The sequence below is a fragment of the Sinohyriopsis cumingii genome, chromosome 7, assembly GCF_028554795.1.
Source record: "Sinohyriopsis cumingii isolate HCF-2022 chromosome 7, ASM2855479v2, whole genome shotgun sequence".
NCBI lineage: Eukaryota > Metazoa > Mollusca > Bivalvia > Unionida > Unionidae > Sinohyriopsis > Sinohyriopsis cumingii.
In genome coordinates, this window is record NC_142967.1 from 60727995 (window position 1) to 60754087 (window position 26093).

The following is a 26093-nucleotide window of genomic DNA, read 5'->3' on the forward strand; positions in this document are numbered from 1 at the left end:
GATCAGTTTTCATTGTACATGCATACAATGTTACCTATGTGGATAATTGTTTTTTCAGTTAAGTGACTGAACTGTATATTGTCATAGATCGCTTGTGGCAAGAGACACAAAAAGCACAGTATGCATGGGTATTTAACCCTTACTAATACTCGTTCTCCTGTAGATTTAAGGCAAGTTTCTTTTCTAATTGACACATTAGTCTTTTGGGATCTTGTCAAGGAGTGTACATTCTCCATTTTGTTCTACAGCCGTAGGGGTGAGTTATTACCTGCCTTATTCTGTAGGGTAGACAGATTATCCCACTGCCTCCACTAACATATTCATATTAATGCGCAGTGTTTACAAACAATTTTAGCACATGCTCACAATGCTCATTGTGCAATACTTCTAACAATTGTTATCTTTTTATCTTGATTTATTTTTCTTTTTTAAGAGTGGTATATATATATAGCTAGATTATACTTAGATAATTATTCATTGTTTCTCAAATTTTGCAGCTGCAATTGATTGCAAATAGTCCATAGCTGAACTATAACTTCAAGTACAATAGCTAGATGTTAAAGCTCAACAATAACTTCACAGACTGTAAACACCATAGCTAGATAATAGTGTGATATTCGATATGTTGGTATACCATAAACATCATAACTCAACAATAACTTAACAGACTGTAAACACCATAGCTAGATAATAACGTGATATTTTATATGTTGGTATACCATAAACATCATAACTCAACAATAACTTCACAGACTGTAAACACCATAGCTAGATAATAACGTGATATTTGATATGTTGGTATACCATAAACATAATAACTCAACAATAACTTCACAGACTGTAAACACCATAGCTAGATAATAATGTGATATTTGATATGTTGGTATATCATAAACATCATAACTCAACAATAACTTCACAGACTGTAAACACCATAGCTAGATAATAACGTGATATTTGATATGTTGGTATACCATAAACATCATAACTCAACAATAACTTAACAGACTGTAAACACCATAGCTAGATAATAACGTGATATTTTATATGTTGGTATACCATAAACATCATAACTCAACAATAACTTCACAGACTGTAAACACCATAGCTAGATAATAACATGATATTTGATATGTTGGTATACCATAAACATCATAACTCAACAATAACTTAACAGACTGTAAACACCATAGCTAGATAATAACGTGATATTTTATATGTTGGTATACCATAAACATCATAACTCAACAATAACTTCACAGACTGTAAACACCATAGCTAGATAATAACGTGATATTTTATATGTTGGTATACCATAAACATCATAACTCAACAATAACTTCACAGACTGTAAACACCATAGCTAGATAATAACGTGATATTCGATATGTTGGTATACCATAAACATCATAACTCAACAATAACTTCACAGACTGTAAACACCATATATAGATAATAACGTGATATTCGATATGTTGGTATACCATAAACATCATAGCTCAACAATAACTTCACAGACTGTAAACACCATAGCTAGATGATAACGTGATATGCAATATGTTGGTATACCATAAACATCATAACTCAACAGTAACTTTCCATGCTACTAGTAGACCCCATAGCTCAACAAAAACTTGACCTAGAATAAACACCATCATGAATAATAATTTTATATATAGCAAACACTGTCTATACAGGACATACAAAGCACTAAAAGATGGTTACTCTTTCTTGTTGTTAAGTCAATGTCCTTTCTATAAAGAATGGCATGTAAATGAAAGTAAAAAACGAGGTTCATTGATCATATGATATATGAACGTATGACTCTTGTTTAGATGCATCCACTTACAAAGATTTTGATGAACATGTATTTAGTTGCATTTCAGATCTATTAACTTCATACATTAAATATATTCATGCCTTTTAAATACATTTCATTACTTTCCCATTCTTTCAGTTTCAAATTTAAGTTTCATTTTTACCTTTTATAAAATAAATAATCTGCTATCAAATATAATATTCTGAGTAAATAATTAATATTAAATAAAATAAATCGTGTTTCTTATAGACTCTTTATAATTGCAGATTCGATGATTGCGGAAACACCCAGAAGTGGCCCATATAGGTGTCGAAATGGTTTAATAATTTTTTTGACAAAGGGTCAGTTGGCGCAACAAAAGGTTGGTAGGCATTATAAGATTACTTTTTCATCGTTATGATGAAAATCTATTTCCTATCAAATACCATGTAACTTATATCTTAAACATTTGGATCATGATCAAGAAAATTTTGCCTAAATTGGAAAGTGCCTCCATATGTCTGCTAAACATTGAAAATTTGTAGAACGCAAAAAAATGATTAATTTGGAGAATGGATTTATTATCAGCAAATTGCAATATGTACATGCATATACTACTTGAAAAGCATGTATGGTTAAAATAATTATTGTTATACAGCTTTGGGAGCAATATAATATTAGTTTAGAAATATATTGAACTTTCAAATGATCAAAATATCAATACATTCTCTAATATGCCACTGATGAACATAATTAAAGGAATAGCATCATATTTATTTCTGATCCAAAATATAAGTCATGGCTGAATTTCAAACTCGACCAAATCCCTCAGTACTTCAGCCGCAGGTTTTCTCAAAATCATCAATGTAGACAAGTGTGTACAGAAGTAATGTTTACATTTTTGCCATAGTATTCCCATAAAGGGTTCAATCCAGTTAATTGGAAGGTAAATTTGTGAGAGTAATTGAACTCTCAAAAGTATTACTATTTTGCATTCACAGTGTGAGCTCCTGATGGTATTTAAATAAACACTGTTGAGGTGTGTAGTTTTATGCAGGTCAGACAAAAGAAGATTTACTTCTATTTTCCTTTTTATTAGTATTTTCAAACAGGAGAGCAATGAAGTAAACGTGTAACACTATACATTAACTAGGTCTTGCCTTCCTAAAATTTCTCAGGTTGAGAGCATACTCAGCTCAAAATATTTCCACTGTTAGTTTAGTCATATTAGAGGTTTAAATTGTAACTGAATATTAAGTTGCAAAATTACCAACCTGTTTCAGAAATTAGATATATTTATTTTATAGTAGTTCTCAATTAATCAAGGTGCAGAACTTGAGCTATGTTTCTTTTCAGTATTGTGATACTTAATGAAAGCAATACAATGTGTTGGTTATGACTGGAACTTCTGATCAGGTAATAATTATTATCTTGTTGCGAAAAGAGTTTCATTTTATCTATTTGATAGGTAGATGTAATTGTGTGTGCCACTTCCCCTGACCTTAACCTTAATAGTGGAGCTGCAAGTAAGTCCCTTCTTCAGGTGGGAGGTCAAGGTCTCCAGGATGAGTGTATGACACAATATTCTGAAAACATTCAGGAGGGAGGAGTAGTAGACATTAATGGAGGTGACCTGCAGTGTGACAAAGTCTACCTGACTGTGCTTCCTGACTGGACAAAAAGCAACAATGGACAAGTTAGTATGGCTCATATATAAAACATTTCATAATGGAAATATTTATACCTTTTTAGGGAAAGGACAGTTTCATATAATTAACACTTTTTAGAGATCCCCAAAAGAGGCACTCATATACAATCCAGACTGTCTTTAAGACAGCTTCATTCGTCAATCAACTGATTTAATTGACATTTAAGGGACACCTGTCTAATATGTTAAGTAGTGACACCTGTGTACTATTTTTCTGTTGATCTGAATTGCCCTGTCGCTGGAACCTGCACCCAGCACATGACATAATATTTGAATTGCCCTATCATTTGAGCAGGCTAAATTATAATAAGTGTCATTTACCAAATCCTGGAACTGTACTCCATTAAAGAAATTACAAGTATTGAAATAGATATGCTGTTTCTGAGCTTTCTTCAACTTCATTCTCAATTTGAATCCTAAACATATCACTCAAGTTGAATGACACCATGATACAGATCATTCTGTAACATTGTAATAATATGACATGCATCCTTATTGACAATGCATACTGCCTAAAAGGACATGCATAGAAAAAATTAGTATTCAGTTTCCTCCTATTGACACATGTGTACAGTTTTAAATAGTGTGCAGAGTTTAAATTAGAACATAGAGGAGTGAACCTATGATTTCTTTCTAAGACAGATAAACTGCATCTGAAACCAGTTGATTCTTTGCAATTATTACAGCACAATTCATTTAAACATATTATTAGTATATGATAGTGCAATGACTCAAAAATGTTTTGGTGAAGAAACATATAGAAACAAAAATCATAATGATGAACATCATTCATATCCTTTTTATCTAGGTTCTGTTTTGAGAACAGGTGTTTTGTTTTGCTCACAACTGCTTGCAGCCTTGTCATTTGTTGATTGAAAACATGTGATATTTTAAGTAGGAAGATAGGTTCAACTAAATATCTGGAAATAATCAATATATTTTGGTCACATAAACCTTAAGAATTTGATAAGGTTAATGCTGATAATAACAAGCCTACACAGTGTTCCAAGTACCTGTACAACTTTAGTAGCCATAGGGTGATGTACTTTACAGTATTAGTGTCTGGCATTTAAAATTTTGGTCTCCAAGACCTAATAATTCAATTATCAAAAGCACTGAGAATGTAAATTACATGAATGGATTATTAAGGATAGAAGGTGACAAAATGTGAAGATTTTGATTAAGGCAAGTTAAAGAGTAATTATTAAAAAGAAAATCATAATGTTATTCTTTAATAGTACATCCAGATCAATCTAACAGAATTGTCAAAAGTCATTATCTGTTGCAACCTTAAATAAGAATTCTCTCAACCATCTCTCAACGTATTGCGAGGCCTCAGATTCGCTGATGAAAATTGTAATTGCATTGGATGGTAAATGTAATGAAGATTTCCATTGTTCAGAACATAGCCATGTCATTAGGCTGAGATGCGTTTATTCCTGTATACACTGTTTTAAGAAATTTTTAAAAACAGAGTCATGTGCAAAGTAATTAATGTAAACACTGAAAGAGAACACATATTAACTGCAAGCATTCAAAATGAAATAAAAATGTTAGTGGGTCTTTTTCCTTCAGAAATTTGAATAAACAGATTTGAACAGAACCAGATAACAAATTTTTGTAATTTTCTTTTTTAAAAGATCATTCTGTTTTTGAATATATTGATATAAATGATAATAAATAAAAATGTTGTGTGTGGACCTAACATGCTGTCAAAGTCTGTTGTTTCACCTGTAATCAGCAAATTTTGTCTGAAATGGCACAATTCCACAAATTTCCACAAAAAATTTGGCGTATCAGATACATTTCATACAGGGAGACAATCAGTACATTAGCCCATCAATATGCTTCTAAAGTGGATGATGTTTCAAAAACTGAATCACCATGCATTTCAAATGAACAAACTAAACCTTAGTCACTTGCCAGCTAAACAGCAGAATGAGAATAAACCAATTGATTTAAATGTCTCAGAGAGGATGAATGACCAGAAACCAAAGAGATTTAAATCTTAATAGCTAGGAAACTCACAATCTGCCAAGAAAAACATTGAGGTTACAGCGTCTTCACTGGGGCCATTTCAAAGACATTAAACTAAAGGTAATTAGATATAGGGATTCATTTGGGGAGATTTCCAAAGACTAACACTATAATCCTTGGACCCATAGTCCTACAATGAAAGACACTGACCCTACAAATTGGGGATGGTAATATCAGTGTCAGGGTAAATATCTTACTTTGTATGGCCCTTGGACTCCCATCACTATAACCATTTACTGATAGTTTTAATTTAAGTACGATCCTCTGTAGTTAGCCTAACATGTTAATAAACAAGAAAATACATCATAAAAAATGAAAAATGGTTACTCACTAGTCTGGATAATAATGAATTGGTGCAGTCACATTCAACCCTTAGTTTAATGCATCAAATCCTAGAGTCAATTTTATGAAGAACAAAGTAAAACATCATTCCCTTTGAAAATTAAACTTTCACCCAGAAAACATGTGCTCAATTAAATAAAATAATAAAACCATGTTTTGGAATGTTCAAAACCTGAGATCGGATACCATTGGTGGCATTACTTGTTTGATGTTGACACAGCCATGACATTGTCGATGGAGAATCATCTGTTCTATAAATAGCTATGTAGCAGAAGCAGTCAGCAATTATTCATATGCTAAAAGGGTTATAAAACTAATGCATATATATTTTTATCAAAGCAAGTTAGAAATAAATACATTATGAAAATTTAAAATAATTGTTGTCATAAAATTTTAATATAGTTTTTTTCTGCATTTGCAGTGGCATAAACTGTCTGTTTTAGAATCACACTGTTTATTATAACACCCTCTGGATGTTATTTGCTGTGTAATTTGACCACTGACACTGTATATAATGATGTATGCACAATGGAACATGAAACTATATATATATATATATATATATATATATATATATATATATATATATATATATATATATATATATATATATATAATCCTTATTTGTTAACTAGTATAAAGTGCTTTGAGCTTTTTTTTATTAAACACTGTAGTAAGTCGTCATTATTATTACTGTTAGGTGTTCTTAGATATCAGATTCTGTCACTGATAATTAGTGGCTATTATTAGCACTATCGATTGTCAAAATAACAAAATGACAAAAGCTAAATGCTGAGAATAGAGCAGCTCAGATCAGCGTGATGTATGGATGCCATAAGCTATAATTGGAATTTTAAAATTCATGTGATATATAGTTACAAATAAATTTGACAGTGGTATAAATTTGACAATGGTATAAATTTGACAGTGACAATGCAATTCAACTGTGTGAAAAGAGGGAAACTCCAAAAGTAATTCCAAAGACATTTGACATGAAGATTCAAATAAAAATCATAAATTATACATGAAATAGATGGAGATAGCTATGATATCACAGCCTTGATAAATGAAGTAGGATCGCTAATATTAGTACTAGGACAGAGAAGGATAGTTACAGACAGCTGCTTGTACCCTGAATTTATTGTCAAGGTTTCTAAATGGTTTTGCATTATGAATATAATTATAATGTTTTCTAGATTATAATATTAGTTATTTTACATCGATTCTATAACATTCACAATGATTTTATATGAAAATATGAAAGATTTATAAATTAGCTACATATTGTAATGTAATTATTATTTGCAGCAATGTAGACACCCCTTCTAGAAAGGTTACATTGCTTATACAGCAAATTTCTGGCTGCATAAGAATGGTACCTCTGTACTTTGCTCATCAGCTGAAGTCCTAATTATTACAATAATACTGCTCATTTGTGAATTGTCTTTTTCTGTTTTCTGTATTTCTGTTTCAAGTCTTTAAGAGATGTAGTGATTCAATGCCTTGTGAAAGCTCATGATGACTCAAAAAGAAGCATTGCCTTTGCTGCCATGGGAACAGGCCAGCTTCACTATCCACACCTTGATGTGGCAAGGCTAATGTATGATGCCTGCATTGCATATGACAGCAATAATCCACAATCATCAGTGAAACAAGTCCACTTTGTCCTGTATGAGAAAGATAATGACTCAATCAGGGTAAGGAATTGGTCATCTATGAAAAAGTAAAACTTAGTTCACTTGGATTTTTCTTTCCTATCTATACATTAATTGTGGAAATATTCTTTTAACTTGACCTAAAGTTTGCTTATGCTGGTTACTAAAATTGTTAATTTTTGCTGGATTGAAAATGAGAAAGTTAGACTTGTAGACATACAAATGTTTGACTCCTACTAAAGTATTAAACTGATACATTTTGGAAAGAGAAAAAATGGATCAGCACTTGGAGACAAGACTACAAGGATTAGAAATAAAATAAAGTTTTTTTTTTTTGGTAATTAAAGTTTATCTTGCCTTCCTGTTTTAATAACTTTGTTATTCTCCATTTGGTGGTTCAGTGCAATGTGTCAAATCTTAGTTTTTATTTTTAAGCTTCAGATCATAAAAAACTTGACAATAATGAAGGACTTCAATTAGTAAATAAATAACTAATTCAAGGAATACAGTGAATTCTATTGTATTCATGATTTTGTTATGGATTTCATCTAAATAAAAGAAAAACTGCTAACCAAAAATGTATAGATCCGATAATAAAGAATCAGCCATGATAAACTAACATGTCTTGTTCTTGGGTAAGACATCTTACTGTACTTTCCTAATTTGCATGATACAGCATTTAAGGTATTGGGATGCTATAAAATGCCACAAAACCATATGAAAACAATCCAATGAAATAAGATAGACCTGTTAGTGGCATTGAACAAATTTACTGACCCATTGAATAACAAAATTATGCACAGTAAGTTGCATAACTACAAATTAAAGGATCCTGTAACAAGCAATATACATATGGGTGTCATATCCACAAACCCTACTGAGAAGAAATATACCATAAACACATTTGACAGACCCCACACAAAAGAATAATCCTTTGAGTTAAAGACATAACCACTAATTTAAAGATCCAAAGTAGAAATGGATAGACATGTGAGTGGCATAACCAGTTTTAATGTGGTTCAAGCCTTTTTAAATATTGTAATTGTATATGTTTGATTTGTTTGAATCATATTCCAAAAGATTATAATATACCATAGTATAGTATGACCCCATTTACATGTATAATAATTTATTGCTTCCATAAACAGCTCTGTACTGGCCATGGAAGTGTGGTACTGTAGATAATGATTTGACAATACATGTACATCTTTTTGTAATAGGCAACTTAAAATGGAACTACAGACTACAGTGTTTTAAACTTTGATTTAATTACAAACAATGAGTACATGATTGTAATTTATATCACAGGCCTTTGAAACAGAAGAGAAAAACATATTGTGTGGAGGAGCGAGACCAAAGTCTTCAACACCTGCATTCCAAGGTATTTTATATATTTTTGAAAATGTAAGATTTCATTCATTTTCAAATATTATGACTTAATTCACACAGCTATACTTGTCATTAGAATGTTTTTAAAAAAATCTATGCAGAAATTATAAGAGGAAGAAGATTGATTAAAAATTACAAATTAGACATACTAGTATCTGTTTTCACTTACGTGTCATAATAATTTGCATGTAATAATTAAAATATTAAATTATAGTAATGATTTGCTTTAGACTTTATTGTAAGGGCTTTATTCATAGCAATTTTAGAAGAATAGTTTTCAGAATTTTCACATGTAGATTAATTAAAAGAGCAAAAACAGCTTAAGCACTTGATTGAAATTCTATAGTGAAATTAACGTGTTGAGTGAGACAAGCAGAAAATTGGGCATAAGATTCTCCTCTTATGAAAACAAATGTGAATGTTTTGACAATAGAAGGGATTTAAGAAAGAAATAAAAGAATAAAGGTAGGGCTTGAAATATTGTCGGGTGTAATTATCATGCATTTAGTTTATATTTTCATGTGAGTTCTATGAGAGAAATTTTTGGCTTCTGCTGGATCAACTGATAAGGTTTTGGAATTCTTATGAACTATTCATACAAGCAAAGCAACCATTCTGGACAGTATTGGACCACATCTTTCTTAGGGCTTTGCAGCAGCAGCCTCTGACCATAAAACTCATACAGTCAAACATTTCCCAATGTTCACCTTTACATAGCGATAACCTGGTCATGACAACCATTGTAATTTCCCCAGGCAAAATTTCCTATAAAATATCAAGTGCAAAATGGTCACCTGCTTTTTGCAGTCAGCAACCAGATGTTTCCTAAGCAACCAGTGGTTTGTCCATGCCTTAAGCGGTGGACAGTGACTACTCAGTAGAAGCAAACGAAACTTTAGGTATACGAGTAAGGCAAAATGGTGTCATTCTAAAGTGAGGCAGTTTGTATCATTAGGGTAGAGGGTCGATGCAGTTTGTTTGCTGGATGGTAGGTCAGGGGTCTTTCATAAATCAGGATACAAAGAAGTTGTAAATACCTATAGAACTCTCTCTGTGTTACCCAAGGTATTTAAACTTTTCAAAACTTTACTCATGGTAATTGTTTTTTTTTTCTTCAAATCACAACTTGCTTCACCAAAGTCAATCTGGGTTCACGGTAAAAATCACTCATGTGAGACATTTTTAGTCTCCATGATTGATAGATATATTTCAGCCCTTTTACAGGGGCAGTTAGAGGGAACTATACTTGTTGACCTTGGAAATATTTTTGACCTTGTAGATCACAATATTATTATCAAGATATTGCAGCTGTATAAATTTGATGCAACAGCATCAGAATTGTGTGCATCCAACCATAAAAATAAATCACTGTGTGTCAAAGTAAATGGCAACCTTTCTGATGAGGAGTCAAATAACATGTGGAGTACCAAAGGGGTCTATACTGGGTCCACACCTTTTTCTTCTATTAATTGATGTTATCCCATCAAAAAAGGTTGCAACATGCATAATGCAGCCTGTTTGATTTTAATCAATCCAAATCAGACCGAGAGGTATCTTTACAAATGGCCATGAATAAATAAGGAACATAACATGAATATTAATATTGAAAAAACTAAGGTTTCAATCTTTGCAACTAAGTAAACCTAGGAAGTAATATTTTGAGTCTTATATTGAATGATACGTGTCTACAATTTGCATGACTCGACATCATTCTGATGTTGATTGTTGATAGGAATATGCAATGGCATGAACATATCCATGCTCTCTGTAGAAAAAGAAGGGCATTAAATGATAGTTGTTATTGAAGCACAGGATAATATACTATAAAAGCTATATTCAACCATATTTGGAATACTGCAAGGCACTATCTGGGGGACAATATCTGATAGGAACATATACACATTATTCCATAAAAAATAAAATCATGTAACTGATGACTGGTGTCACATTGAGGCCATTCAGTAAGAAATGAATAATATAAAAATTCTAATATTAATGAAAGAATCTGCCACAAAAAGGCCTATTCATGTGTACAAAAAAATAACATAGCTGCAGTGTATTAGCAGAAATTGTTTCTTGTGCGAGCAATTTAGACAACACACCTAACTTAAGGTCTTTTACTGCCAACCATTTTCTTGTCCCAAACCTGAAACAAATGTACTGGGGTATTCAGAAAGGTTTGTTTTCTCTGGTTCACTCCTTTGGAACAGGATTCCAAAGTAAATAAGGGAATATTTGACAATAAGTACCATACTACCACTATTTTCTGATAAATTTGATGAAGAAGATAAACTTCCTGGTTACTAGTGACTTGTACAATACTACATGTGAAAACCACCTTCATTGCTGCTTCTTGAATGCAAAATAAATATAAATAATGTTGTAAATAACACTGCTTTACAATGGTCTTGTATACACCTATATACATTATGTGATCACTTAGAAATTGTATGAGTATGATTTTATTGCTCGTATTACCCTGTTCCTACCCCCACCCCCTGAAAAAAACAAATCCCAAAGCAGAATGCACTGTATTTTACTACAAAATATGCTGTTAATATAGCCAGAGAAATTGCATGAGAGAGAGAGAGGGGGGTAATTAGGTTTTGGCGTATTTAAGCAAATATGTAAATAATAAGGTTCCACAAAACAAATTGCTTTATCTGCTATAAATAAAACTATTATTATTCTTATTATTATTATTAGTAGTAGTAGTAGTAGTAGTAGTGGTAGTATAGCAGTGCATCCTGGAATAGACCCTGCACAAGTAGCAGGCCAGACAATACATTGCAGGTTCATTTATTTCAGAGCTCTTAGTTGGAAATGTAAAGATCTCCCAAACTGTTGAAGAACTGGCAATTCAGCAGGTAAGGTTAGATAGAAATCAGAACATTTTCAAGCAGAATCAAGTCAGTATGATTCCATCATTTTCAGTCTTGAGATTGAATTTTTTATTTGAATGGATACATTGTTTCTGGTGTGATTTTTATTGAAGTCATTCAATACACAATCTTTAAACATCATCCCAAGCTCCAGTTTGCAATGCTTTTCTGTGCAAAATTTAATATTTATATTGTAAGTAAATCATTGATATACACATGTAATGGTTTAGCTTATATGAACAGAGTTCTAGTCCACTTCTAAAATACGGTATACTCTTATGTTACTAGTTTAGGCTCTAATAAACAGTAACAAAAGAAAGAGTGAAAACAGCAAGCTTTGAAAAATTTAACATAATTTATTTCCCTGGAAAAACACTGTAAAAAATGAAAAAATAAGAACTTACAGTTTTAAGAATCAAATCCAAAAATAATCTAAGAATAATCCACTAATTAAATTTTAGAAGTCCTAATAATGAAATGTTCTAATGAATACAAGTTTGAGTCCCAATGAAAAATCCAAAATAGTATGTGATGACGTATACTGTAGCCTTTATGGTGTTGTGTCATCTACAGATCTTTGTTATTCCACAGTCGATAATATTCCTGTGTTTGAATTTCTGAATAAAATTTAAATAAATGTCTTTGTCCAAAAATTCTGTATAAACACTCAAATAGTTCCAGAAAAAAGAATTAACCTTTTAGAATCCAAATAATTTGAATAAAAATTAAAATATAACTCCAAAACGGTCGTAATAAAAGGAACATCTTTATGTCCCAGTGTTTAGAAGCCAGACCACCTAGTTCCTCTATAAACAAAGGTTATGCAGTAACTTGAGATGCAAAACAGATTCCCAAATGAGGGTCATGTGATTACATTTTAGAATGGTTTAGAAGGTATCTACAAGTCTAATGGCACATAGTCTAGCATAGCCTCGATCATTCACACATTAAAAATGAATTTTAAAAAAAGAAGTTGTTTACTTGACCCTCAATCAAGGTCAGGAACTAGGTCAGCATAAGATACAAAGTTTGCTGTTTACAACTGATCAGTCAGGTCAAACTAATTTCTGGAAAATATAAAATTCCTAGTAAACAAAATTACATTATTTTGACATTATAATGAAATTAAAAATAATTTTTTTTTAAAACTTAAATAAATTAAATCAAATATACCTACCAATGCTGTCTTGCTGAATGTTATTCACAGTTCTGTTTACAGTGTAAATGATCTTAAGCTGTACTAATTTAAATATTGATTATGGTGTAAAAAAGAACTATACAATTTTTTTCTTTCTTTCTCTGTAGACAGTATTTTGCTTCTTTCTTGTCTGTTTGTGATTCATGGTGTCTCAGGTTTCATTCTGTTTTTCAATTAAAGCTCTCTGGCCATTATTCAGGACCCACCATAACTGATGGGACTAAAAATACCAGGGTTGGAATAAGGATATCAACAAGTTTAAATTCGACAGTGGGATAAAAATAAAACAAGAAAAATATCATCTCCTAACTGATGGAGTTCAAGGCCAAAATGTTCACCCACCCACCCTCGGGTCTATATTAGGATACCTGTTATGTCAATAGACTTTGAAACTGACTGAATAGATGGCTTAGTTATTAAATGTTTAACTGATTCATGACAGTTTGCAAGTGTTGAACTTGGAGTACATATACACATACATTGTGATACACACTTATGTACACTCTACATGTATCCATGGGTACAGGACGTTTTAAAAATTTAAGAAGTCTTTTATTTTCTTTATACCACTTGTATATTTTCAGAAAGATTTTACTATTTTTATTATATTAATAACTTTAGGTTCCATATGCATAATGTTTTTAGTTGTTGTACTTGTCCTTATCATCAAAAGTGTCAATATAAGATTTTTTTTGTATTTAGCTGCAATGTTCTGCAGTCATGACATAGTCATAATATTTATGTGACTACTTTCACCTTTAGAAGTACTAGTAATTACCGGTAAGTTTCAGTTATCTATTCTTATTGATAAATTATGCTTTTACATTTAGCTCTATTTCACTTTCACCCTTGCTTGTTCATGTGTACTCATGAAACTTGAAAATGCATATATTTCAAAGACAAATATGCACACCCAAAATAGAATGTCACAGTGACCTACTTCTCTTACACTAATGAGGGTGTTTAAATTTTTTAATCATGCAGCAGCTGATCATGCACGATACAGAATTCAATATTTGACATTAATACTGACACCGATAAAAGCACGTAACAGTGATCTTTTTTTAATTTAAATTTTGCATGTTGGAAGTTTTGATCATGCAACAGCAGGTCAGGCAAGGCATGGTATACAGTGGAATTCTTGTTACTTAATCATTTTCTTTTTACCCACTAGGTGGATGCCATTTTGTGCAGCTGTGCAGAAAATTTGGACCTGTCTCAAAGTGGTGCTTGTGTTGCTCTTCTTCGTGTTGGAGGCCAGTCGCTTCAAGATGAATGCAAAATGAAATTTCCAAATGGAATTATGCAGGGTCAGATTGCAACAATTGGTGGTGGAAACCTAAAGTGCAAACATGTTTTCTTCACTGCTTTACCACAGTATACCATAGAGGGAGAAAAGGTAAACATTGAAGACAGAATGAATACTATAATGACTGTGCATCTTTGCACCTGGTATCTTTTAGTACACCAGCTAATTCCATCACGTCACATTTTCTTTCAAATAACTTTTTATTTATAATCAAGATTAATTCGCATCTCTAAATTAAGCATCACATGAAAATTACAAATTTGTAAAAGTTACCAACTGATTGTGGCAAACATCATGGTATATGGGTCAGTTACAGTAAATGGAAACAATCTGTTCTCAATTTATAAAATAACATTTATTTATTTACCTTTGTAAATGTTCAGCACAATTGGTCCTCCAGGTTAGGATATCAGCCTTAAATGTCGCTAATTTTTAGACACAAGACGTTTGCCATTTTCTCATACAGAGTGCTGATTTTGTATTTGTATGACTGACACTTCTGGTTGTTATTATATTAGTGTTGTCATGGCTGTTGAATTTTACCTCATCTTTGTTTCCTATGTGCATGTGAGAGAGAGAGAGAGAGAGAGAGAGCACATATGTGTATGGCTGTGTTGTGCATAAGGTGTTCCCCAAATGGTGTCCTTTTGGGTACAACAATATTTATAAAGTTTTGACATTCATTACCTTGTCCTGGTTTTAGCTCTGCTGGTCATAAAATAAACTTCTTAAGGAATGACCTGATTTCTGTCATACATTGTCCATTCATCCATTATCAAAAGTTTTTGACTGCTACTCTTCCTAAATTTAGAGGACTGCACAAAACATTCAACATATATTCAACCCAAGGTCAAGTTGTTTCTATATGAAAATGGTGCTGATGTTGATCCAATAATGGCCTTCAAGGCATAAATCTTGAAAGTCATTTATTGGTCCTTCTCCTGAATGGAAAGTCATATTGACCTGTGGATAACACCAGAAAATTTCATGTGATGTCTAGTTGGTCTTAAATGAAAATGGTGTCGATTGGACATAACACCTTATAAAGGCCTTGAACTTGAGAAAAGGTCAAATGCCTCCCCTCAGAATGTTGATGTACCAAAAACATGTAGCATACAGATAAATATGAAGAGCAAAAACTGTTCCAGGCAATAATGTCTCACAAATTAAAATTACTGGCTCAGTTACATAGCTTATTTGAAATGGTTCTCACTTGGCTTAGTTGAACTAGATCAGCATGTTACAAGATCCAGCTAGGATTGACCTGGAAAGAGTCAAACTCTCACTGACCATATAAATTCTGATTGTTGAAGTAATATTTGTTTTCACAAGTATCCATCTATCGACCTGAGTTTCATCACCCCAGATTGCATGACCAATGTTTTTGACCCAAATACCATCACACATACAGTTACGAGTTTTTGTATTAATTACACAATTGAGAATTGAATTGGTAGTTTATAATCTCGATCTATGTTTCTTTTGGACATCCTCAGAATCGACCATTTTTTTACAGCAATAGAAATTACTTCAGCGTTCAAGCTAGTGGAGAAAAACAACTTTTCTTTTCAGAAGAACTATAATGTAATGTGCTTCATATAGTCATAAACTTTGGAATTAGTTGCCCAAAAGATTTTCATTTAATAAAGCAAATTATCTTTTAGAAAATGTTTGGTATAGAAATAAGTGTGGAGTTCGATTTCAGAATTATCAGACTTTCAGTCATGTGTTACTCCAATCAGCACCAGTTGTCTGTGATGGCTGAATAATGTTGGAGCCATGTAAAAGCTTTTATTCACAAAATATGAACAAGGTGTATATTCAGCTAGTGGAATATTTACATTAATATTTTGGAGTTTGGGAAGAAATTTAGACATTGGAGATCGTTAACAAAGAATTTCACTTTCAGAAATTGAAGGTAGATAAGAGATGCTGTATACTTTGCAATATATCATTGAGTCATGCCTGCATGAATAGATATGAAAATTATCTATTTTCTCATTTGTTATGACTTTAATTGGCTAAGAGATGAAACCAGTATCAGCATTGATGAAGTCTGATCTGGTACTAGTAATTTGAATTGTTAGTCACATCATCATTGAGTACCCAAATTTGTAGCCTACACACCAATGACTTCAGAGGTCAAATAGTCTCATGATATAAAAAGCCAAGAAAGTTCGAAAATATTAAGTAAAATCATGTAATGCTTACTAAAAAACAAAAGGACACATAATTCTCAACATATTTATTCCATTTAACAACAACCAAAAACGTGTCACTGTTGCAGCAACCTAGAGAAAGCATAGATCACATCCCAATTACTGGTATCATGTGACGACTGTATTGACATTTGCTCTGTGCTTGTAAGCAGTTACCCCATGCTGCAACCGCACAATGGCAGCAAAACCCAACTTTTCACTAGGCAATTAGCTCTGACCCCACACCTCAGTATAAATGTCAAAATATCTAAAAAGGGGTGGGAAGGGTCCAAGGAAACTGAACTAGAATACCCCTACAGAATATAATCATCATGGACATTATTTCTCCTATACATTAGTGAAAATAATGGCCAGATCATGTACACTTTGCAGGTAAATGTTCAGCCCAATGATCTCAAGACTGCACATACTATATACACTGTGACCCTGCTATAACACGGTAGTTGGGGTCCATAGAACTGAATTATGTTATAGACCTAGCCATGTTATAACAAACCAAGACAGTTAGCTGATGAAAATGATGCATTTACCTAAAATAAAACCTACGGGGGATGAGTGGGTAATAAAAGCGGGCACAAAAATACGTGTTTTTGATTAAATAAAGACAAAAACTAGTCTGAAAACACTTGTATATAGACAACTTACATTTTTGGTTTCAATTCTATAATCCATTTTGTACTGTACTTGTATGTAATAAATCCATGAATCTGAGTATATTTCACATGTTATAAACTTCATATAAATGACTCACATCCCATAAGAAAACACAAATAACATGTATGTATATAAAATGTTAGTCCTCATTTTGATCTATATCCGATTGTCACTTAACAATTCACTACAGTTGTCACAAGTAGCACAATGCTGTAGCTGTTTATATACTACAGGAGATAACGCTATTGATAGGGAATTGAAAACTTGAACAAATTAAAAAGTTTAACAAACATCTTTGCAAGATAACCCGTCTTCAGTTAACTTGATGGCCAGTTGTATATGGTTTCAAAAGACTGGAAATTTAATTTGCATTTTATGCCACTGTTGGTGGCTACAGTAAGCATTTTTTTTTCTGCCAAAGTGAAACTTTCATGGTACTACAAATGTGTTCCAGTCACTTTGAAAAATGCAACAATCTTTCAGATTACATTGTTTTTATTTAAGTTTGGTGCTGACTTCATCAAAGGTTGTTTGTTTTTATCGAAGATTGTGGTCGGCTTTCTTTGATAAAATGTGCATCTGTTATTGAAGTTACTGGTAAAGGACAGCTTTGGAAGACCAAACGTATCTGTTTCTTATTGTGGCAGCAACATCAAATAACTCTAGAACATTGACTGAGACTGATTTTTTTTCATTTGCTTAGTATTTATACAGAAGAATTGGTGCTTTAAAGGTGATTGGTTTTATTCAAAGTTTCAGCAGAACTTTTTTCTGGGTTCATTTAAAAAACAAAAGGAATTAGCCATCATTTGGTTGATTGTAGTAGTTACTTTTCCTGCTTTCAAAAGTTGGTAAATTGTGGCTAGTCCTGGTAGCATAGATCTCAGTTTTTTATTTGTTTTTTTTTATAAATTTGTTTGGGTGACAATTTCTGGTGTCGGAGTGATGCTGACATGCGTGCATGCATCAGAATTGTTTTTAAAAAGGCCAATAGATGAGAACATAGAGGTGTTCTGTTCTTACAAGGAGTACTACAGAAAAAATATATGTGCTGAAGCATTTAATTCAATGAATGAAAAGAAGAAGAATTTTACTTACCATCCACATACAGAGGTCAGTCAAAATAAATATAATAATTACTAGTGAGTGGCAGATAATCTGATACTATTTTGTCTGAAAGATCCATTATGAGACAGTGCCTCATCCAGTTGATCTCCACTACCAAAAATGTTTTTTTCAAAAATGCCAGGATCTTACAGCATACAGTATTCAGGCCAGATGTCAGAATAAGTGGATTTTGATATAACAAAGTACTGTTCAGGTGGTCAATATTAACAATAACTTTGTTCATCTAACAATATATAAATTCCAGTGCACTTTATATCAAGTTTGCACTTCCTTTCATGGTGCCTCTGAATTTCTTCACTCCAAAACCTAAGATGCATATACAAGTTTAACCAGTCAGCAATATTGGTGGGGGGAGGGAGGAATCGACAAGATGAGATATTTTGCTGCCAGTAAGGAAAATAAATTGCAATTTGTGACATTGGCAAAGCCCAGTGTGATCACTGAATAAAGTTTTTACACATTATTTTTTGTACTATTAAGAAGAAAAACATTTTTTTGTGTACAAGATAGATAATACATATATATGACATTGCAGGCGCCATGCCATGATCATCTTATATTAGAATTCTCGCTTCCGAAAAATGATAGTACACTTTTTACATGTTACTTTTCATAATTGTGAGAGAAAAAAAATTGTGTATGAGAAAAGTACATGTATAATAAATTTCGGGAGCCACACCACAACTGTGTTATATCTGAATTCATTTTATAAATTAGAATGCTATAGTGGGGTCACATTGTATCAGTCCTGTTCTTTTCATGTCATTATGTTATGATCTAATTCGAACAAGCACAGCTTGGATGAAGCGATCTTCTTTTGTATTAAAGAAATTACTATGGTAATAAATGGAAAAAAACCCAGATTGATTCTCAATACATTTTGAAGTGATTTATGGAGGTCTCTAACAAAATGATATTCATTTATCAAATGACAAGAACATCAGAAGTGTTATAGATCAATTGAGATTGCTTTATCAACTGAATGCATTGATGTTGCTTGCATTCTTGGGCACAAAATTGGAATACATTGATAAGTTGATTAACTAGTTAGTGAACTTAGAATGAAATGAAATAAACAAGAGCAGACCAATGAAGAAAATAACAATAAAAAGAATTTGCAGAATATTGTGCTGGATAAAGTAAAGTCACAAAAGAAGAATAAAATACCCACTGCCTCAGAAGTAAGTTAAATTTTAGCGAGACTTGTTCTGGCTTTAATGATGAGGCTTTTTATCTTCCAAAAACAAAATCAATTAAACAAATGCTTTTGGACATTACTATAGGCATGACATCAGAACTCACTACTCTTTAGTGGATATACAAAGGTTATTATAATGATGCAGAAGGAAAATAGCAGAAGCACAGCAGTTGGTGAAAGCAATGAAGCAAAAGTCATTAAGGAAATCTACCAGCGCTCTAAGAAATGTGATATTTTGGGGTTTTAATGCAGAGTGTGCGGCCCATCTCGAGTTGGTACAGTACTTTGTCATGATGGATCATATGAGCTCATTTGGGCTGAGAGTGCATTGGAATTTATTTTATTTGAATTTGCAAATGATTTAATGATGCCAGTAATAATTGGCTATTTTGTTAGAGAAAGCCTGATTTAGAACTTCGAGCTAACGTAAAGTCACATAATGGACTCTGTAAGGCTCTCTATCTACCTGAGCCTTGAAATCAGTGTACAACCTAGTGCAGAAAAGGAGATAAAAATAGCAGAGATGGGTCATTAAAGACATGAATACATCTGAACTTTAGAAGTGTTTGTACCAATTAGATAATTATCCTCAAATATAAAGAGAGAGAGAGAGATGTCATGGCATTGGGATGTAATAAGTACATTCTTAAAAGTACGAACTCTGCAGCAGAACATGTCATTACAAATACTGTCAAACGCATATGCTAGTGTTACATCATAATCCAGGTGCACAAATAGATCTTAAATGTAGTATTGGAGTCAAATCATATAATCAACTGTCCCGGCCCTGTGGATCTGAACCTGAATACTATCAGGGACGTAAACATAAACCGACACCATAAACACATGTTGCTGCTCCAACAGATACAAAAATAAATCAAACTAATAAATGAAATAAAATAAATAGAACTGAAGCAATTGCATCTTCTGATCCTGGTAAAATGCCAAAAATTATTAAAGTCACTGACAGACCTCTTAATTAGAGATGCTTTACCCTTATATAAATATGTCTACCATGCCTCAGCTCAAACAGATAGCACGGTAACATGGAATCTACATACCAGATCATATGAAAAAGGCTGACATACTTGAATTATTGAGATCTATAATTAGTCTGAATACAACACCACCACCTGCCACTGCAACAACAATAACTGTAATGATACTACTAAAACAACAGGCCAACAACTAAAACAATTTACACATGAGCATAATATCCGAATGCCAAGAGGTGCAAGAAAAACTGACATCCTTGTGACATTAGGTGAGTATATGAACAAAACTGTCATCAATGAAGAAAAATGTATTACATCTACCATTTTACTGAAGCGGCCAACTATGTTCATGCAAAAGCACATCAATCACAAGTACCTAAATTCAATATTGGCGAATTAGAAAATCATATGGCAATTATTGCATCCACTCACAAACCAGGTAAGGACAGTCAAGGAGAATTTAGTGATAAAAGATTGTTAGGAAGTGGAGCTTCCATTGATTTCATTCCCACTATCAATGAAGCACCTACCATTGATGATTTGGATGCAAACAAAAAAGTCTTGTAGTGTATGATGATGTGATGTTTGAGAACCAAGTTAAGCCTGCACAAATATTCTCATGAGGCCATCATAGAAACACCAATATCATCTGTTTGACTCGACAGTGTGCATATGTACCTGAAGTAATCTGTATGCTGATATTCTGTGGCATGGCCTTGGAAATATTCATTGGACTTTATGTGTTGCAGATAACACAAGGGATTAATTTCATTACATGCTTATATGGATCTCCTAGGACCCATATAGTTTTTTCACTATTGATTTGAATGCAATTTGCATGGGTAAATATCAAACTGGTTTGGATGTGCCAATTTAACAATAAAAAAGCAACCATATAAAATGTCTGCTAGTAATGTCATAGAAGAGTTCAGAATGCAACATCATGAATTAGAACAGAAAGAAAGGACTCAAAATGTAATAGAAGAAAAAAGTAAAAGATATGTCACAGTTGCAACAAACTGCATGATAAGACCCCTCAACTGGGTTTGAACAAACATTTGCACTGCAACTGTACAGTAATGGAACAGCAGTTTATTGTGGTTTTTTAAATAGATCATGAATTAAAATTTGTACATGGCAGTAATTCTGATGTATTATGACAAATCCTTATACTGCTTGTCGCATTGATAATTTTACTAGAAATCTTTAAAAAAATATGTACATGAATGTTTACCTTTTTGACTGTATCTAAATGTCTATGTTTTCATCTAGTATCCATTCACAATAGAAATAGTCCGAGTAGAAAATAACTGTTGCAATAATTACATTACATAAGCAAAATTAGTTGGAGTGCAAACAGTCAAGGGGAGTAACTTCATACAGTTCTCTGCAATAGTAGAGATGGTAAAAATTAGACTTAATATCATGTATGTATGTATGTATGTATGTATGCACAATAGAAATGAGTCAGAATAGTAATACAGCTTCAAACAGTTCTCTACAATAGCAGTGATGGCAAAAATTATGCATATTATCATTGATCAGAATGTTACAATATTGTTTTCTTATCTAAATTGAGATTACATATCTTTATTCATTTATCTAGTTGTAAGAATTTTGTCTTTCTTCAGGAAAATTTTCAAATCCTAATTGTCACTGAGGTATGTTTTATTTGCACTTGCGATTACTTACCTTTAACTTAATGACCATTATTTTAATTGATTCAGGATTCCTACTATCTATGCAACACAGTGAGGTGAATGGTCATGTCAAGACATATTGAGCAAGTATGTGTTCACAGTTTTGGTTATGTACTAGTTCCTATGATAAATTTAACATGAAAGAAAAGATCTGCCTATACAGACATCTGTTCTAAAACTCATTAGAGTACATGTACTTTGAATTATGTTGGCAGTAGGATAGTAAATGTGTCTGAATGATTGTGTTCCATTTGTCCATTTTTTATAAATAATTTTCCAGGTCTGTACATTATTATGTTTTGACATGTCATTTTGTTGTAGGCACTTTTTGATGTGATAAAAAGATCATTGCATTTGGCAGCCAAAATGGGTTGTAAATCTATAGCAATGCCAGCCATGGGATGTGGATACCTCAAGTATCCAGCAGCATTGGTTGCCAAGGTGATGTATAATGCTGTTAGAGACTGGGCTGAAGCAAATACAACTTCATTGACAGCTGTGAAGTTTGTTCTGTTCTCGAACAACAAGTCTATAGACCATGTGAGTAAACATTTTCATTCTCTCTCTCTCTCTCTCTCACCAGTTATATATGAATGTATAAAAGGGAGCCTGAACTTTTAATGAATCTTGCAAGACAAATCTTTCCCAAATGGAGATATAAAAAGATGAATCATAAATGAAAACATTTACATTAATAACCATTAAATGTACAGGCAAATGTTTCATTTGCAGTCCGGATTTGATGTCACTGTAGTTTATTTTTCCTTTCATGCTTCACTAGTTTTTAATCTCTCAGTTTATTTATTGATAACAAAATTTTCTTTCAAAACTGCATAATATATAATTTCCACAAAGTACTTACCAGTAGTCTATCTGATTCCACTTTATAAATGTTTTAAAAGTTAGTATATTGTCAAGTAGACTCACCACCTTGATAATACATTAAACTTAATTAACAGGCATTGCCAGTAAAGACCAATAGTAACTTAATTAACAGGCATTGCTGGTAAAGACCAATGGTAACTTAATTAACAGGCATTGCCGGTAAAGACCAATGGTAACTTAATTAACAGGAATTGCCAGTAAAGACCAATGGTAACTTAATTAACAGGCATTGCCGGTAAAGACCAATGGTAACTTAATTCATCTAGTCCTCAAACAAGTCATTGAGGATGATACTAAAAGTTAGTACTTGCTGCTAGTATCTTTTTTCTGTTTTAAGTATGGTCTCAACTCCAGATGTTTTGTTACATAGGTCTAACATGCTAGTACACTGGCAAATAATTCTGTTTAAAATCATATGGAGGAGGGGCTTGAACAAGGTTTCTAGTACAAACCCTGAGAAAAATTAAACTCCAGTTGTTGCGACTGACAAGTACAGCTATTTTGATTCATACTCAGTGAATTTCGCTAAAATATGGTAGTAGTTGTTGAGAATAAAACACAAGTGCAAATCTACATTACAACATTGCTTCTTAACATAAAATTGAGCACATGTCCACAAACTACAAATATAAAAATATGAAACATAGCTCGACACACAACAAGTAGAAAAACATTCACCACAGTGACAGTCACACTCTGACAGGTGTAAAATGACCCTCCCCTGCAGTATCTGCTGCAATATACCTATCTGCCTAAACATGCGGTGTTGTACTTCACATGTGCCATGCAGCTGGGTGTTGTACTTCACATGTGCCATGCAGATGACTAAAGCATCTTTTACGTGCTTATTAGGAGAAAAGTACACTTAAGAAATAAAAAACCACGATGTACCAAATGTGTCACTTCGGTTATCTGGTAGTCTATGGCACATCTGACACTTCATATCAGGTATTTCATAACTATATATATAAATAATATGTATGCACACACACACACACACGCCAACACCCTGCATGTAACAAACTAACAATGAACAGTGAAAAACTAGTTTCTAACTAGCCTGAGTGCTTTCGACTTTAAATGAGCCTTTCTCAATGCAACAAAAAATGGCATTCATGCCAACTCAAGCCATGTTTTCCTGAACACAACAACCAGACTGGTAGAAAACAAATGCCATATAGACATCTACTCAAAACCAACCGACAAGCACCAGTATCTCCTCCCAACCAGATGTCTTTTAAACACTTAACTCAGAACATCACATAAACCCAGGTACTGAGGATATGCAGAATCTGCTCCGACAATGACACAATAATACAAAATAGATCTGAAGAGTCATCTGAGCATTTGATAAGCAAGGCTATGACAAAGACCTGATAGTGACTAAACAAACTAACTGCAGTGGCCTATTAAGATATAGAGAGACGGAAAAGACTGATTGTATACCATTTATCCTGACCTACCAACCAGACAACCCCAATATAGGTAAAATCATCAAGAAACACTGGCCCATTATGGAATTATGTGACACTCTAAGTTAATTCTCCTGAACAAACCTGTAGTAGCCTACCACAGACCAAAAGACATCTTAGTCAGGGTGAAGCTAACACCAGTTACTAACCAAGACCACCCTAGTAAATCTGGACTCTGTGGCAATAAAAGGTGCAAAACCTGTCGACATTTGATAGAGACCAGGACATTTTCTAGCACAGTGACCAGCAAAATACTGAATATACATGGTCCAACCATGACATGCAAAACAGAATGTAATTTATCTCATCACATGTAAGATCTGTAGCCTTCAGAATGTTGGAGGAACTGAAACACTACACAAAAGGATCAACTTTCACAGATCTGATTGGATGACAAAGAAGCTTTGCAGAAGACCAGTCACAGAACACCTATCCTCCCATTGCCACACTTTCAGTGATATAACACTTATAGCAATTGCTCACAACCCTAACTGGAGTTCAGAAACCAGGATAGAAAAGGAATCTTACTGGATACAATGCCTTAGAACATTGAAACAAAGAGGTTTAAACCAAGAATACTAGAAAAAGACAACCACACACAAATAAAATCATCTTTTTGCTCATGGCACATGTTCTTTTAAATGATTCTCTAAATTTGCTTATTAGTTACCCAATAACCTATAATTACTACAACAATGTAATATCTGGGATATAATTTACAGTTACATAAATTTACATAAAATAATTGATGGTGATATGGCTCATCAATTTCTAGATAAATATAAAATAATTGTAAGCATCAGCAACAAGTTGAAGATACTGTAGTTTGAAACATAACAAATTTTCAAGATTTTATTCCTGTAGAAATAGATATATAAAGTTTTGTAACCTCAATGATTTTCTGTTTTTTTGTTTGTCTTGTCTCTGTTTTGTATTTGCCTTAAAAAAATACTCATTTAGAATCAAAAGTACTCTGGCTTGTTAGAAACTAGTTTTACACTGTTTGTTGTCAGTTTATTGCATTTATCTTAATCAATCCCTGACACACGTGATCCCTTGCTGGATCCAGTGCACTTGAAAGGACAGTTATTTGCCATATAATTTTTATTCTTTATATATATATATATATATATATATATATATATATATATATATATATATATATATATATATATATATATATATATATATATATATATATATATATGTATGTATGAAGAACAATAAAGTGAGACCAGTGAGACATTTTACGTGTTCATGTTGTTTATTGTAATATTTATATATACATAACAAAATTTAAGAAATTTTTAGTTTTACTGTGCACAATGTCATCTGACTCATTGTTTCTGGACAATGTTTAAGTCTCTTACGAGCCAACAGTAAAACCTAACCTGACATACCACTTTTTGGAAGACCACGAGTCATGAAGACCAGACTTTTCTTACACACATCAGTGTTTATGTAGTATATTAACTCTAATGAGAAACCACTTGTTGGCAGATCAAATGCTATGGTCGCTCAAGA

At 32.7% G+C, this 26093-nt stretch overlaps 1 protein-coding gene across 2 annotated transcripts in view; it reads left to right on the top strand.

Annotated features, from left to right (window-relative positions):
• LOC149795355 (protein mono-ADP-ribosyltransferase PARP14-like) overlaps positions 1-26093 on the top strand; it is a 135144-nt gene that overhangs the window by 40803 nt on the left and 68248 nt on the right. For both annotated transcript variants that reach the window (XM_089965131.1, XM_089965130.1), the window contains 7 exons: positions 2086-2180; positions 3267-3494; positions 7361-7582; positions 8849-8921; positions 11738-11796; positions 14184-14408; positions 22534-22752. In XM_089965131.1, the coding sequence (XP_089821257.1) occupies positions 2086-2180; positions 3267-3494; positions 7361-7582; positions 8849-8921; positions 11738-11796; positions 14184-14408; positions 22534-22752 (1121 nt within the window). The remainder of the gene's footprint in view (positions 1-2085; positions 2181-3266; positions 3495-7360; positions 7583-8848; positions 8922-11737; positions 11797-14183; positions 14409-22533; positions 22753-26093) is intronic.